The sequence below is a fragment of the Dendronephthya gigantea genome, unplaced genomic scaffold (assembly GCF_004324835.1).
Source record: "Dendronephthya gigantea isolate DGI-Jeju-01 unplaced genomic scaffold, DenGig_1.0 000026F, whole genome shotgun sequence".
Taxonomy (NCBI): Eukaryota; Metazoa; Cnidaria; class Anthozoa; order Malacalcyonacea; family Nephtheidae; genus Dendronephthya; species Dendronephthya gigantea.
Genome location: NW_021163036.1, coordinates 1,871,938 through 1,885,908, shown reverse-complemented (window position 1 = coordinate 1,885,908; position 13,971 = coordinate 1,871,938). Strand labels below are relative to the sequence as shown.

At 38.9% G+C, this 13,971-nt stretch overlaps 2 protein-coding genes across 3 annotated transcripts; both read right to left on the bottom strand.

Annotated features, from left to right (window-relative positions):
• Positions 1-115: 115 nt before the first annotated feature.
• Positions 116-9,380, bottom strand: LOC114523198 (sodium- and chloride-dependent glycine transporter 2-like). 2 transcript variants are annotated; one of them, XM_028544058.1, is made up of 15 exons: positions 9,164-9,380; positions 4,970-5,232; positions 4,062-4,196; positions 3,845-3,995; positions 3,360-3,497; positions 3,125-3,257; positions 2,801-2,935; positions 2,517-2,620; positions 2,287-2,411; positions 2,085-2,197; positions 1,783-1,914; positions 1,600-1,699; positions 1,425-1,525; positions 945-1,115; positions 116-823 (listed from the first exon to the last, which is right to left on the bottom strand). In XM_028544058.1, exons 1-15 carry the CDS (start codon positions 9,277-9,279, stop codon positions 734-736), a joined length of 2,007 nt encoding a protein of 668 aa, XP_028399859.1. In that variant the 5' UTR covers positions 9,280-9,380; the 3' UTR covers positions 116-733. The 2 variants fall into 2 exon arrangements, with proteins under 2 accessions (XP_028399859.1, XP_028399860.1); XM_028544059.1 differs by lacking the exon at positions 9,164-9,380 and adding an exon at positions 5,590-5,778.
• Positions 9,381-9,822: 442 nt separating this feature from the next.
• On the bottom strand, positions 9,823-13,966 carry LOC114523143 (actin-like protein 6A). The gene is made up of 13 exons (XM_028543999.1): positions 13,620-13,966; positions 13,395-13,471; positions 13,168-13,246; positions 12,949-13,056; positions 12,764-12,864; positions 12,298-12,597; positions 12,113-12,199; positions 11,952-12,013; positions 11,697-11,811; positions 11,313-11,393; positions 11,136-11,231; positions 10,515-10,601; positions 9,823-10,352 (listed from the first exon to the last, which is right to left on the bottom strand). The coding sequence occupies exons 1-13, from the start codon at positions 13,642-13,644 to the stop codon at positions 10,272-10,274; spliced, it is 1,299 nt and encodes a 432-aa protein (XP_028399800.1). The 5' UTR covers positions 13,645-13,966; the 3' UTR covers positions 9,823-10,271.
• Positions 13,967-13,971: the final 5 nt, after the last annotated feature.

The following is a 13,971-nucleotide window of genomic DNA, read 5'->3' as shown; positions in this document are numbered from 1 at the left end:
AACAATTACATATTTACATGCAGTTGGTTCCCAGGAAAAGCGTTAAGCAATGATCAAAACCATTAATATTATACAAACTGTATGAATTGAAAAAGAAAAAAAACAAACGCACGAGAATAAAAGTTTAATCCGCCTTTTGAAGGAGAACATTTAAGGAGAAAGTAGAAAATATACAGAATATATTTACAATAATTGTTGTGAATTGTGGAGAAATTATAGTCTCCTAGCTGTTGATTGACCAGAGAGACACTTAATTTTTCGTGTGTACGTCAAATACTTGATCTTGTCACAACAGGTTTTGAACCTGGAGAAGCGTACGTGCGTAAAAGCACCTGATCAGGAAAAATATGTCGTACTCTGTACACAAAAGACAAATAAAGTAGACAAAGTGGTTGAACCATCGGCTGAGCTAACAGGAACACTAGTCTTTAGCTCAGCTGATGTGGCTCTTCTGTGCTGAGAGTTGGGAGTAAATTACACGAAAATAGAATAACCTATATGGTTACATGGTGCATGTTACGTGCATATTATTCATGGCTTGCTGCTTCAGGAAATCTGATGTAGACAGTATCTCATCTTTCGTGAAGTCTATTTAGCCAAGGAACGAGCGTCGCACTTCTCATGCGACGAACGCATGGACTAAAACAATAAATGATAAGCTGAAATCTCTTATTATCTATTGTCTTTATAAGTTCAGTGCATGAGAAATGAGACGCTTTGCATGACCTGCGTCTTAGGCAGGAACAGATTTCGTTTCGGATAGTTGTCGACGTTCTTTTTCAAGAATCAAATCGTCGTTTGGCTTGAGCGAATTGGAAATTTTCTGCAAAAAAAAAATAGAGCTGTTGGTTTAGGTTTCCTCCTGTAGTAACACTGGATCAATAAGAGATGATCCTTACTAGACCTCTAGGAAGAGCATGATAGAGCTATCCAGTATAAATTACCTCAAGAATTGTCAAACCATTTGCACGATAAACTTCGTAGATGGCAAAAGCAGGAACAATGAGCATTGATGCCAATGCGACCAGCCACCCGATAAATTCAGCCCAAGGAGGATACTTGTATCCATCTAACGAGATTCCCTCCCATTGGACAATTGTTGCAATCAGAATGAACTGTGAATAAATCGATTCGAAGTCAAAGATAACAACGTACAGAGACAGAGACAGACCAAGTCCAGCGCCGTTACAAAAATACTTAAAAAGTACTAAAGCTGGCGGCTTGACGCTAAATATTACTTTAGAGAAACAACAATTTAAGACAACCAAGGTTTGATCAACCTGGGTACGTCTTACGAACAATGGGCAATTTTAGAGCAATTGAAAAATACAGTGGATAGCGCCGTCGTGAGCTTTCGTACGACCAATCCTGCAGCAACAACTGTTCTTTCAGACAAATATTATTCATATCTAAAATTTACTCACCAACAACAGAAGAGGAGTGATAAATTTCCAGCATATTATGAAATATAGCGGAGGTCGTTTACCAACCATTGTTTGAATATTTCCTGCCAAGCGGTCAGCTCCTAAAAAGAGGAATTTTATCTTCATTACTCTGGGGATTAAAAAATAGATAAAAAAAGTATATTGCATATTTTACCGTAGCCCCAAGCAACAACCAAAATTTCAGTCAAAGCTAAGACGATTAACGATATTCCTCCAGCTTGGTAATCCAGTAAATTCAGAATATAAATTCCACCCTAAAAATACAACAATAAAACAGTCTTACACCCACGTTTGTTTGTCTGAGAGCACAATATCAGCGTTATATTGAGCAGCTAACCCCAGCGCACATAGGCAGACCAATGAAGAATAAGAAATAGCATAGGAATGCTGTTAACCACGATTTGTATTTCCTGAATTTTCCACCCCATTCGTCAGCAATACCAGCAATAATACATTCCAAAATACCAAACTATAAAAAACATGCAAGCAAAACTTTTACAATGTCCATGCAGTGAAGATCAACTCTTCTTGATCCAGTTAAAGTATACTGCCTCTTGATCCGGCAGTCATTTCTTAATACAGGAAGAAATCTAAACTAAACTAACTCTATCTTCCTCCATCATCAAAACCCGTCCGTACCTGACTGTCCAGACCAAGTGTAAACAACATTAAGAAGAAGAGAACAGCCCACAATGGCGAGACTGGAAGTTGCGATATAGCTTCTGGATAAACATTAAATGCTAAACCAGGACCTATTAAAAAAGAATGGTTTCATATAGTAAAACATTTCTTCAGTGTTAATTATTCGGGTGAGTGTCAATAAACTGGAACTTGGGTTTACCAGATGTCGCGACTTTATCTATTTTTTCATTGAGTTGAACTGATATAAAACCAAGGACACTGAACACAACAAATCCAGCGAAGAAACTGCTGAAGCAGTTGATACAACTAACCACAATGGCATCACTAGAAAATGACAATTATTTATCATTTTAAATCTACCTCTTCAGCGGCAGTTTTAACTGAGAGCGCCATTCAATGTAAATAAATGATCAGTTTCTCAGCACTTACAAGACGCAGTTATTAGTAAACTTATTGTAGCTTCCGTAGACTAAGACTGTTCCCCACCCCACTCCAAGAGAGTAGAATATCTGTGAAGCTGCGGCCACCCAGACCTAAATAAGAGAAAAACCTGATTGATCATACCCTTGAGAGGGATAAAGAGTTTGAACTACTTTTTTACGGTAGGACACTAGAGTTAGAAGACTGTTATTAACTTCAGAACTTATCAATAGCGGTATACACGTCAGCGCTTGATATTTGGGTAAAAGGCTGTCAAACATGCATAAAGCTACCTTAACATCCAACAGCTTGTCCCATTTTGGTTTGAGGTAAAACTCAATTCCAATCCCCGCTCCTTCCAGCGTGACTCCACGAATTAACAGAATGAAAAGAACAATGTAAGGCATAGTGGCTGTAACCCACACCACCTGAATGAAATGAACTCCCGTCAAAATCAGGGTTGAAAAACATTAGACGCAGCTGCAGTACATATATAAGCAATCGATTTCATACTAAAAGATTAACGTGGCATTGCCTCGAGATTAGGAAGCTCTGTTTCCTTTTAGTAGAAACTCAAAACTTGCGCCAAAATGTCCAGCAAGGCACCGACTACTTACCTTTCCTGACGTCTTCACGCCTTTGAATAGGCATAAAAATACGACAGTCCAGCAGAAGAGAAGGGATAAGCAGATTTTCCAACGAAAGTCTCCCATGTCTTCTAAACTGTCTGTCTTGCCCAGGACGTGATTACTATGAACAAAACGATCATTTTTTTCATACGGGAAAAACAAGTAACGTCTTGTCTAATTGATATATCAATAAAACATAGCTTGCAGCAGCGAGAAATCTTACTTGTAATACTCCAGAGATGAAGCAACCAATTTTGAAGTATCAGTACTACAGTTGACCTCATAAGTTGAGTTTATCCAACGAGTTCCATTGGTACAGTTTCCCTTTAGGTCATTGAATGCTTTTCTCTCGTTCACAGTCCTAGGATGATAATATGGAGTGTTTTCGTGTTGTATGGAGATTTTAGCACGACCAATATGATCATTTATTACCCCGACACCATCACTACAATATCACCACAACATTATCACCACTACCCACATGATCATTACCACAACCATCGTCAACGTTGTTATCACCATCGTTAAACATCGTCATTACCACCAGTATCATCTCAAACACCAACAAACACCAACATGATCTCCTATCCTATCACCATCATCACAAGCACCATCACCACCATGACAAGCCCTCTCATCATCACCATGACAACCGCTCTCATTATCACCATGACAACCGCTCTCGCCATCACCGTCGTCACAGCTTACCGGCAAGAATCACTGGCCCACTCTGGATCGCATTCTTTCCAAGGAACATCGCTTGCGAAGGAACTGAAGAGATAAATTACTGACCAACAGATAATGATGTTGTAATACGTTGAGACAAGAAACGATATCATCATCATTGCCATGCCAACGCCTAAAGTGAACAAAAGTGAATGGTAACGAAGATGACAGACGACGAATATGGTTCCTCGATAGTTACCTCTTCCAAAGCGACATATGGCAGCGAATGTTGACGGTGGAGCAAGACTCAAATATTGTCCCAAGCTGAACTCGACCAGCATCATTGGGATGCCACAGAAAGCCAACATCAGGAAATATGGAATCAGAAATGTCGCTGTGAATAAAGACTACGTTAGGAAGAATAAGAAAAAAAAATAATGAAATGGTAAAGGTAAAAGTGGAGAAATATCATTCTCAGAATCTTTACTGAGATACTACTGTGCAGTCAACAGCTAAACTATTGCTTTTCTTGAATTGGCAAATAAATTGGCAATTAAAAGACGTGTTCATTAGATCCTGTTTCATTACGATAAACCTCCCTCTCCACCACAGTACTTTAACTTAAGTTAATACGGTAGATTCAGTAAAAAGTGTCAACGGTTAAGTTTTTGTTCGCAAGGAATGTGTTATATATTCAACACTTGGCTGTCTCATATTACAATATTTGAGGGATAAAAAAAGCAAGCGTAACGAAAAACCACTCAAGAATCTCATGCCAAGTCCGGTTTATTATATCACTGAACAGATTGCCTCACGCAATGGGTAAAATAAAGCGACTCTCAAAAAATTACATTTTGTGTTTTATCAATTAAACGCAGCGTTGCCCAGTCTTCATTTCACCCCACTCCATGCATAAAACACACGCTTAAACGATAAATTTGCATGGTCGACTAAACATCTCTTGCGATTTTGGCAATATAACAACAGACTAACAGCGACAACGTAAATTTCAAATACGAGGCCAGAAAAATACCAAATGACAACCAGATCTTTGCATAGAGGATAACTTTCTTTACACTTGGAAAACAATAGCGTAACTTCACAGAACGCTAACCAATCTGAACAAAACTATTACATGCTTTATTAAGTAAATATTTGGTGTAATACCTCCTCCATTTGAATAACATAGATACGGGAAGCGCCAAACATTACCAAGACCAACACAGAAACCTATTATCGATAACATGAAATCCATCTTGGTCGACCAGGATTCCCGCTCCTCGCCGTTACTATCATTGACTGGAAGCTTTTTGCCGTCAGGAATAGCTGGAGTATTTTCATCATCAGGGCTTTTTAGTTGTATTTCTACCACTTTCGACGTCAACGGCTCGTCCATTTGTAATCCACGATTAAGGTTTGACCCGAGAAAGCTTGAAATGGAAGACACAAACTGATGATTAAACTACGCCGGTTGAAAGGGCAATGTAATATTTGTATTCAACTCTATAGGTCAACGTTTGCTTTATTCATTTTCTAAGTAAATACAGATTAGCATTAAAAAAAGCGTAGCTAATGCCTGCAAGTGTCACGAAGACACCACGTTGTACTATGTACGTCTTCAATTATACACATGGCTGGAAATGCAACAAGCACTTCTGAACTGAAGAAACTCTTCGCTCGATTCTGCTGAATTTCAACGTAGCGCTATTATATAGTGAATAAGTTCATATCGCGCTCTAAATGTGCACATTCATATGTATAAACACTGCCACGACACCGTTATGTACCTTTTTTATCAAGTATCTTAAGAGCGGTCAACTAGACTTTCACTATCCAGAGTCTCCAACGAAACACCGAAATAACCACAACACAGGCACCAGGAACTAGACACGCGACAACGTTTAGCCGTTTGTTCACAAAAGAGCAATAAAAGTACATGCAATAATAGATCGATAAGTCTTTGTTGTGAGGCAACGTATGCTATAAAGAGCTATTCTTCTAAGTCATTAAAATGCATTTCATGTCAAAATAAATTAAAATTTAATGACGCCAACCTCTACATATTTTGCCAACGTCTACATATTTTGAAGTTTTCACATAAAAAAACTGGAAACGTTTTCAACAAGCTTACAGCTGCTGTCAAGAGGCTTGGTGTTATATGGCGTGACATCTTCTTGGAGAAGTAGGAAAATTCAGGAGTGTGTTTATTGTTGAACGTTTTGTTGTAATCTCTCCGCACGTGTTTAGGTCCTCATTCAGGACTGGAGCAAGACGATTTGTTGGGAGGAGGGGAGGAGAAGGGGAGGAGGCCTAGACTGGAGGAGGCGTATTTCAGGTAGTTCAGACTCAAACCACGACAGCTTATTGTAGAATACTACCTACACTGGACCACCACGTTTGAGATATCTTTCTCAGGTAGTTCAGACGCAAACCACGACAGCTTATTACAGAATACTACCTACCCTGGACCACCACGTTCGAGATATCTTTCTCAGGTAGTTCAGACGCAAACCACGACAGCTTATTGTAGAATACTACCTACACTGGACCACCACGTTTGAGATATCTTTCTCAGGTAGTTCAGACACAAACCACGACAGCTTATTGTAGAATACTACCTACACTAGACCACCACGTTTGAGATATCTTTCTCAGGTAGTTCAGACACAAACCACGACAGCTTATTGTAGAATACTACCTACACTGGACCACCACGTTTGAGATATCTTTCTCAGGTAGTTCAGACACAAACCACGACAGCTTATTGTAGAATACTACCTACACTGGACCACCACGTTTGAGATATCTTTCTCAGGTAGTTCAGACACAAACCACGACAGCTTATTGTAGAATACTACCTACACTAGACCACCACGTTAGAGATATCTTTCTCAGGTAGTTCAGACACAAACCACGACAGCTTATTGTAGAATACTACCTACACTGGACCACCACGTTCGAGATATCTTTCTCAGGTAGTTCAGACGCAAACCACGACAGCTTATTACAGAATACTACCTACCCTGGACCACCACGTTCGAGATATCTTTCTCAGGTAGTTCAGACGCAAACCACGACAGCTTATTGTAGAATACTACCTACACTGGACCACCACGTTTGAGATATCTTTCTCAGGTAGTTCAGACACAAACCACGACAGCTTATTGTAGAATACTACCTACACTAGACCACCACGTTAGAGATATCTTTCTCAGGTAGTTCAGACACAAACCACGACAGCTTATTGTAGAATACTACCTACACTGGACCACCACGTTCGAGATATCTTTCTCAGGTAGTTCAGACGCAAACCACGACAGCTTATTGTAGAATACTACCTACACTGGATCAAAACAGCTGCTTCAGGTGGTTAAAATATGTCATAGAGTAGTCGTACTTCCACAGTAACCCATAGTAATGCAAAGCAGCCGTTAGCTTTTTAAATACAAGAGGACTCGGAATTGCGTAGCCGTCAGCAGCTATTCAAAAAACAGTTGATATTTGTCCAAAACGGGCGCTAACAGATTGCGGGTAGCTACATTACGTAGGAAGTACCCAGACTTCTATCTAAGCGCTCGACACTCTGAAGCAAACAGAACCATGTTTGAGTCCGCCAGAAAACGGCGTATTCGACCATGGTCGAGTCCGGCGGAAAATCCTCGCTAAAAACACTTAAAAAACGTTTAGGCGTTTAAATCTTGATATTTCCAAGCGTGTGCATTGTGAGTCGTTTTCTATGCATATACTTGTTAGGGACCGCCCCCCGGGACCAGGAAAAGCTTAAATACGTTAAATTTATCTTCGCTCTCAAGGCTTGCCACTGTAGCTGATTCGTCTATGACGCGCTAGGCGTGTGGCATACAGCCCACTCTGTTTCTCACTGAGACGTAACGGTTAGGTGCACATACATCATGGTCTGGGGGCCGTAGTGCATCTCCCCCTTTGACGGCCGTTAAGATGTGAGTTATGGGGGGGAGTTCTTCCTATAGCAACTGTCCTTGCACCTTTCGTAGTTGTAATCTATGCTGGTATATCGCAGCTGGTTGTAATATCACCGGTTAGATTGTGGCATAGAGCTGGATGATCTCTTTTGGGTGTTTTTACATTCTTTCCCAATTTTTTTTTTTTAGTATGCTTTCCAAATTTTTCTTTTACATACAAAAAACACTGTTATTAAACATATATGGAACGGATATAAAAATTTATATCGAATGAAAACCACTTTAATTTACCCCTTAATACTCTCCCCAGTCTCTGCATGGCTGAGTCTCTGAATTAAACAATAGCAGAAATCATTCATAAACATCAAACATCTTCATCAATCTTACAGCAGTAAGACAGCGACAAAGACATTCAGACAGTCAACTCTGCATTCTCGTTAGTGCCTATGCGCCGTTTTCCGACGTTTTTGGTCGAGTCCGCCAAAAAACGGCGTAATTCGACCTACTGTGTCGAAGACAGGCGGCAAAACGCAAACGAGATGCTCTCACGGTCTCAACAATGAGGAAGCGGGTGGTAAGATTAAGGCAGGTTTATTTGGATGAGAAACCTCAAAAACAAGATGAAATCTAGGTTGTAGCCACTAAAGGTTGAAGTAGATATGGTAGATTATTACACACACAATTGTTCTAGAATAAGCTAACTCCACCCGCCACCTGGAAACGATGTTCATAAACTTGACTGCAAGGCAAACATTTATTAACTTGTACTTAATTAATCAATTGTCGCGCATTCAAGCAACCGTATTAGGTTTTAATAAGTCTTTTCCATACAGCGAATTTTATATCTTTCACGTCAAGAATATCTCCTGATCACAAACAATATTAATGAGGATAGTTCTTGAACGACAATCACTTCACAAATGTCTTGGTATTTACCAAGCTAGGCTCTTTCGGACACATGAGAGACTATTTAACCCTAATCAATAAAGAACCCTGGTGTTTTGTAAATAAACCACTTATATGAAGAGCCAGTATAATGAATCCTTTATGTGTATTTCAGCTGCTTGAATATCGAAAAAAAACGATTGATGCCAGCGACTTTTATACGCACATGACCTTCAGAGAAATATCTCATGTCTATATGTGATGGGCTGAGGGCTCAAAAGTGTAACTCCCGACCCTATATAACAGCTCTTGGGCGCGCTTTTCTGTCAAATGTCTAAGGCTGCGTTTAGACCGAGTGCTTGGTATTTTCTCCAGAGCCTAGTTTGAATAGGATGACTGCAAAAGAAGCGAGGCAGGGTCTCTAAGAACGGTCATTACACTACAACCACATGTACTCTGCATTTAAAAAGCAATTTTGACTTTGGGCACCAGTGCCACGCACTCGGTCCCAACGCAGCCAAAGATATTTTCATACCGTTCACGATGGGTCATATTCCAGGCATCTTTCGTCTCATCTGATGCGCTATTTTCCATCTCATTATTTACGTCAATCACTCCATTCCCATCAACTTTTTCACTGTTTTTATCCATGCTCAAGATCCCTGCCAACTCTCTTCAGAACACTATCTCAATTCTCAATGAATAAAAGCTGGCAAATTTCTTTATTAGTCTGGTGAAAACAATAGGTCTTAGTTTTGTACGAGACCAGTTTGCGCAATCCATTGACACGATGAATATTCTCGAGTGCTTTGATCTTAGCGCTCCTCCCACAAACCGCAGATTACAGATAGTATTACAAAACTACATGGACTAAAACAAGGCACCCAAAAGTAGGTACTGTATTCAATTAATAATATAGGCATGGTCTATTGTATCTCGTAATAAAATATAATTACAAGGCTATAGAGGGTGAGTAAAAAAAAACTGACACCTTTGAAATTCAAATTAGCCGCATAGCGGCTTTAATGTGACAGAAGTTGCCTAAAATATTTCATGGGTATACGAAGCATGTCAAATTAATTAACCTTAAATATAAAGTTTGTTCCCACCCATTGGGAGTTAAAATGCATTCTAAGCTCTGTAAATACAAAAGAACAGTTTTATCAAATCGTTTTTGTTGATTGTACATGGGAATTGTCATTTTCCAGCCATAAGTTCGCAGCTAATTTGAATTTCAAAGGTGTCAGTTCTTTTTTACTCACCCTGTAGTTTAGTGGAATGAAAATACCACAAACCAAGAAATCATAAAGTTAACAATTATGTACAAAAGATTATTACAGAACCTAAAGATTATTACAAATACGGAGGATGAATGACAACTGAAATTACGCTAAATTAACGACTTAACGTGCCGTTACGTTTCAAGATGACGTTTGGTGACTTTCACAATAGTCTGTACACAACAGCGATTTATTTACAGTTTTCACGTCTTGAAGCAGCTTCCCACCAGAAGTATAGTTTCTAGACGGCTTCTTATAATGAAAATACCTGCATTAAGATTGCATCAGTGACTGTTCTGAATGTCTGAGACAAAGCACAAAGGTTGCATGGTTCGTAGTTTAAAAAAAATGTTTCTGCAAAGCTCAGGGACATTTTCTCTCTACACAGCTCTTCCCTTGTTCTTCATATTCTTGTTTTGAAATCCACATTTGTTGAAACGAACCCTAAAATGTGAGATGAAAGAATTTCGATATTATTAGAGGCTAAATTGAGTGTTGTAGGATCGATCTTGATCTATTACTTTCTTCCCACCCCTCTCATCATACAGACGTTGTCAGTTATTAGTGACGGGTTTTCTTATGCAGTTTACCGCAGGAAGCACATACCAAGGACGCTAAGATTGAACCTCCGATCCAAGAACTAAATCTTCGTTCCAAAGTTGAATTATTGGAGATAATCTTTAATCTCGCGCTCTAAAATGATTTAATACAAATCAACCTGAGAAAGATATCTCAAACGTGGTGGTCTAGTGTAGGCAGTATTCTACAATAAACTGTCGTGGTTTGTGTCTGAACTACCTGAGAAAGATATCTCAAACGTGGTGGTCAAGTGTAGGTAGTATTCTACAATAAACTGTCGTGGTTTGTGTCTGAACTAACTGAAAAAGATATCTCAAACGTGGTGGTCCAGTGTAGGTAGTATTCTACAATAAACTGTCGTGGTTTGTGTCTGAACTACCTGAGAAAGATGTAGGTAGTATTCTTCAATAAGCTGTCGTGGTTTGTGTCTGAACTACCTGAGAAAGATATCTCAAACGTGGTGGTCCAGTGTAGGTGGTATTCTACAATACATTGTCGTGGTTTTTGTCTGTACTAACTGAGGAAGATATCTCAAACGTGGTGGTCTAGTGCTGCTATAGTATTTTACAATAAGCTATCGTGGTTACTGTAATTGTGTCTTCTGAACTAGGTTCTGAGTTCTGCGAGCATTAACTTCAGCCGTCTCACCTGCGGGACTTTGGATGCCAATTCTCTGTTAAGTCTGTCCACAAAACCATTGAGTAAAGTATTTCCTCCGGCAACAATTACATTGTTGAACAAACTCTATAAAAACATCAATAAAACAAAGAGAGTTAATGCATGAAGTTATATATCGGGGGATATGAAATCCAATCTCTTTCTTACCAATCTCATGTCAATATCACACATTCCAATACTTGTTGTGGCAACTTGAGTGACTCCCATTGCTGTGCCTCCTTCAATACCCTGAAAACAAACAAATTCGCATAGTTATGGCAAGAAGGGACCGGTTTTACAAACGCTTGATAGCGCTATCCACCGGAAAGTATTTTCTTCAACCAGTGCAGAAAAGGAAAGTTCAATTCAAACTGTATCAAAACACGGACAAATTCAGGGCGATTGAAAAACTCACTATACGATGGATAGCGCTATCCGACATTCGCACAACCTGCCCATTTGAAAAGCTTATTTTTCAGGCTTAAACGTCGAAGAATATAAACAAGAATTTAGATTTTTTAATTTATATCCTTCTAGTCAGCTTTGACTTACCTTTACGTTACTAGGATCAAACAATCCTTCGCAAAGTCGAAACCTTTCCACGCCAAAACTGTAGTTGTAACCGTTAGGAAACTCGTAGTGATTTGTAGGAATACTACCAAACAGGCTGAACAAGTAGACAAATAGATAAGAATGAACGCAAGCTGATGCACTGAGAGTTGGAAGCAAGGAAAGAGTCTTCTTCCATTAATAGTACTTATCAAATGTAAAATTTATACATGCAATAGAAAAGATCTAAAGATCAACCTGTCATCAAATGGTCCATCTGAAACTTGCAATGTACTTGCTTGAAAGTCTTGAAGAATTTGCTAAATAAAAATGCTGACTGGTTAAAGACTTTCCTGCATCCACAGCGCAATTATTCCCAACAAAGCTATTCAAAAACAACATCTCTTGAAGGTGTTTACCTTAGTCATGTAGTTATGGTAGGATTTGGTGATGTTGTTGAATGTTTTCTTTGTAAAAACAGGAGGATCACCATCTTTAACAGCCTCCTGGATTGAGAAAGAATATTAGAATTAAAGATTTTCAAAATATAAGAAATTTTCCCCACTATACTTTCTTCAATGTGTATTTATGAAATCAGACTAACCTTTGATGCTATCAAATATGGTGGAACCACTTCATACTTCATTTCATCCAGTAAATTCCGACATTGAGCTGATATGAAATCTCCTGCCAGAGGAGATTTGACTATCGCCTGCTGTAACACATATCCATCATGGACTGGAACAGCACTTGTGAGGTTGCTTCCTGAATGGATGACCAGGCTTGTGTAGCGACCATGAGCAAAGCTTGTTAACACAGCATCTTTGCAAAGGAAGAATGCTGGGATGTCGTATTTTTCAAACATAAGTTCAGTCAATTTCTCTCTTTTCGGCCGCACATTCCACTAAAGCAAAACAGAGGAAGAACAGTTTAGAACTGATAGAGCTATCCAGTATAAATAAAGTTAGTTTAGTTTAGGTTTCCTCCTGTAGTAACACTAGGAAGAAGAGTTCAGAACTGATAGAGCTATCCAGTATAAATAAAGTTAGTTTAGTTGCTAACATACATACCGAAGCTTCAGACATTAGAACTGGATGTAATGAAGGATCTGATCTGATGTGTCTTTTATAAACATGTTCCAATAGATTCTCAAACATATCCCAGTCTTCAACTGAAAAACAAAAGCTTTAGTATCACATATAACTCTCTGAGTGAACAAAATGACAACAGTTATATCTTTAGCAGCAAGTCTTACTCATGACATCTTTGAGAGGACTAACAACCTCCATGTTTTCCCGAGGAAGATGAAGGGAGTTTGTTCCAATGAAAAATTTCTTTGGTGCTGTTGGCGCAAGCTTTTCCGCTAAAAAATAATTTTGAGTCATATTAGATGAACAATATCTACAGAATGAAGGCAACTGAAGATTTCTAGGAAATGGAGGTAATCAAGGAATAAACAAATTAAATGTTGTACATGATGTTTGGTCAGTATCCATTGCAATTTCTGCTTTACTTGAGTCATCAATGACACCCATAAAGGTTGGTACATCAGCCTAATATAGAAGATTGTTGTAAAATTAACCATCAACTGAACAACAAATACATTTTATCTCGTAATAGTACGCAACATGTAATGCCCAGATTAATATAAACTAAAAAATTGTAAAAAAAAGCCTGCAAAAGTTCCAAACATAATCTTACCTTAGGAGCGTCCTCTCCTGCAAAACCAGCGCGGAATGAGGTAGAACCAACATCAAATACCAAGGCACCAACTTCATCTATATGAAAACACAGAGAAAGATTACTTTGGACAAGTCAATGAAGTTATAAACACAACCACAACCTTCTGAATTGAAACTTTGGTCGACGAAAGCGAATTTACGAAAGTATGCGATCGCTAAAATTTCAAGCCATTTGACATCATACCTCCTCCGTAAACACCACCGCTCATATTCGAATAATATATTTATATTAAAAAAAGAAGAAAAATTAAAGTTTTTACGAGAAGACTTCGATAATCTTTGAATTTCTTTTATTTTCCACGTGCTGAGCCCGCCTGTAACAACTGTTAGCGGCAATATTTAGCTCGAAACTTCATGAATATAAGAAGGATCTTATCGCAACTCTTTGTTAGACAAAGGATTTTGGCCCGACATGGTCGAGGCGTGCGATGCTTTCCCCACCTATGTGGTCATGTTGGGTAAATCACAAATTGAGAGGGAGAGTAAGGGCTTCCTCTATTGCAAAGACACCTTTCGTAAGTCACCAATGACACTAC

Excerpts from the sequence above, each read along its gene's own strand:
- LOC114523198 (XM_028544058.1), bottom strand. The coding sequence starts at position 9,279 with ATGGATAAAAACAGTGAAAAAGTTGATGGGAATGGAGTGATTGACGTA. Across the intron at positions 2,936-3,124 it reads GCGTGAAGACGTCAGGAAAG|GTGGTGTGGGTTACAGCCAC; the intron begins GTAAGTAGTCGG and ends CATTTCATTCAG. Across the intron at positions 1,116-1,424 it reads TCACTCCTCTTCTGTTGTTG|TTCATTCTGATTGCAACAAT; the intron begins GTGAGTAAATTT and ends ATTTATTCACAG.
- LOC114523143 (XM_028543999.1), bottom strand. The coding sequence starts at position 13,644 with ATGAGCGGTGGTGTTTACGGAGGAG. Across the intron at positions 12,865-12,948 it reads TCCTCTCAAAGATGTCATGA|TTGAAGACTGGGATATGTTT; the intron begins GTAAGACTTGCT and ends TTTGTTTTTCAG. Across the intron at positions 11,812-11,951 it reads GATGGACCATTTGATGACAG|CCTGTTTGGTAGTATTCCTA; the intron begins GTTGATCTTTAG and ends CTACTTGTTCAG.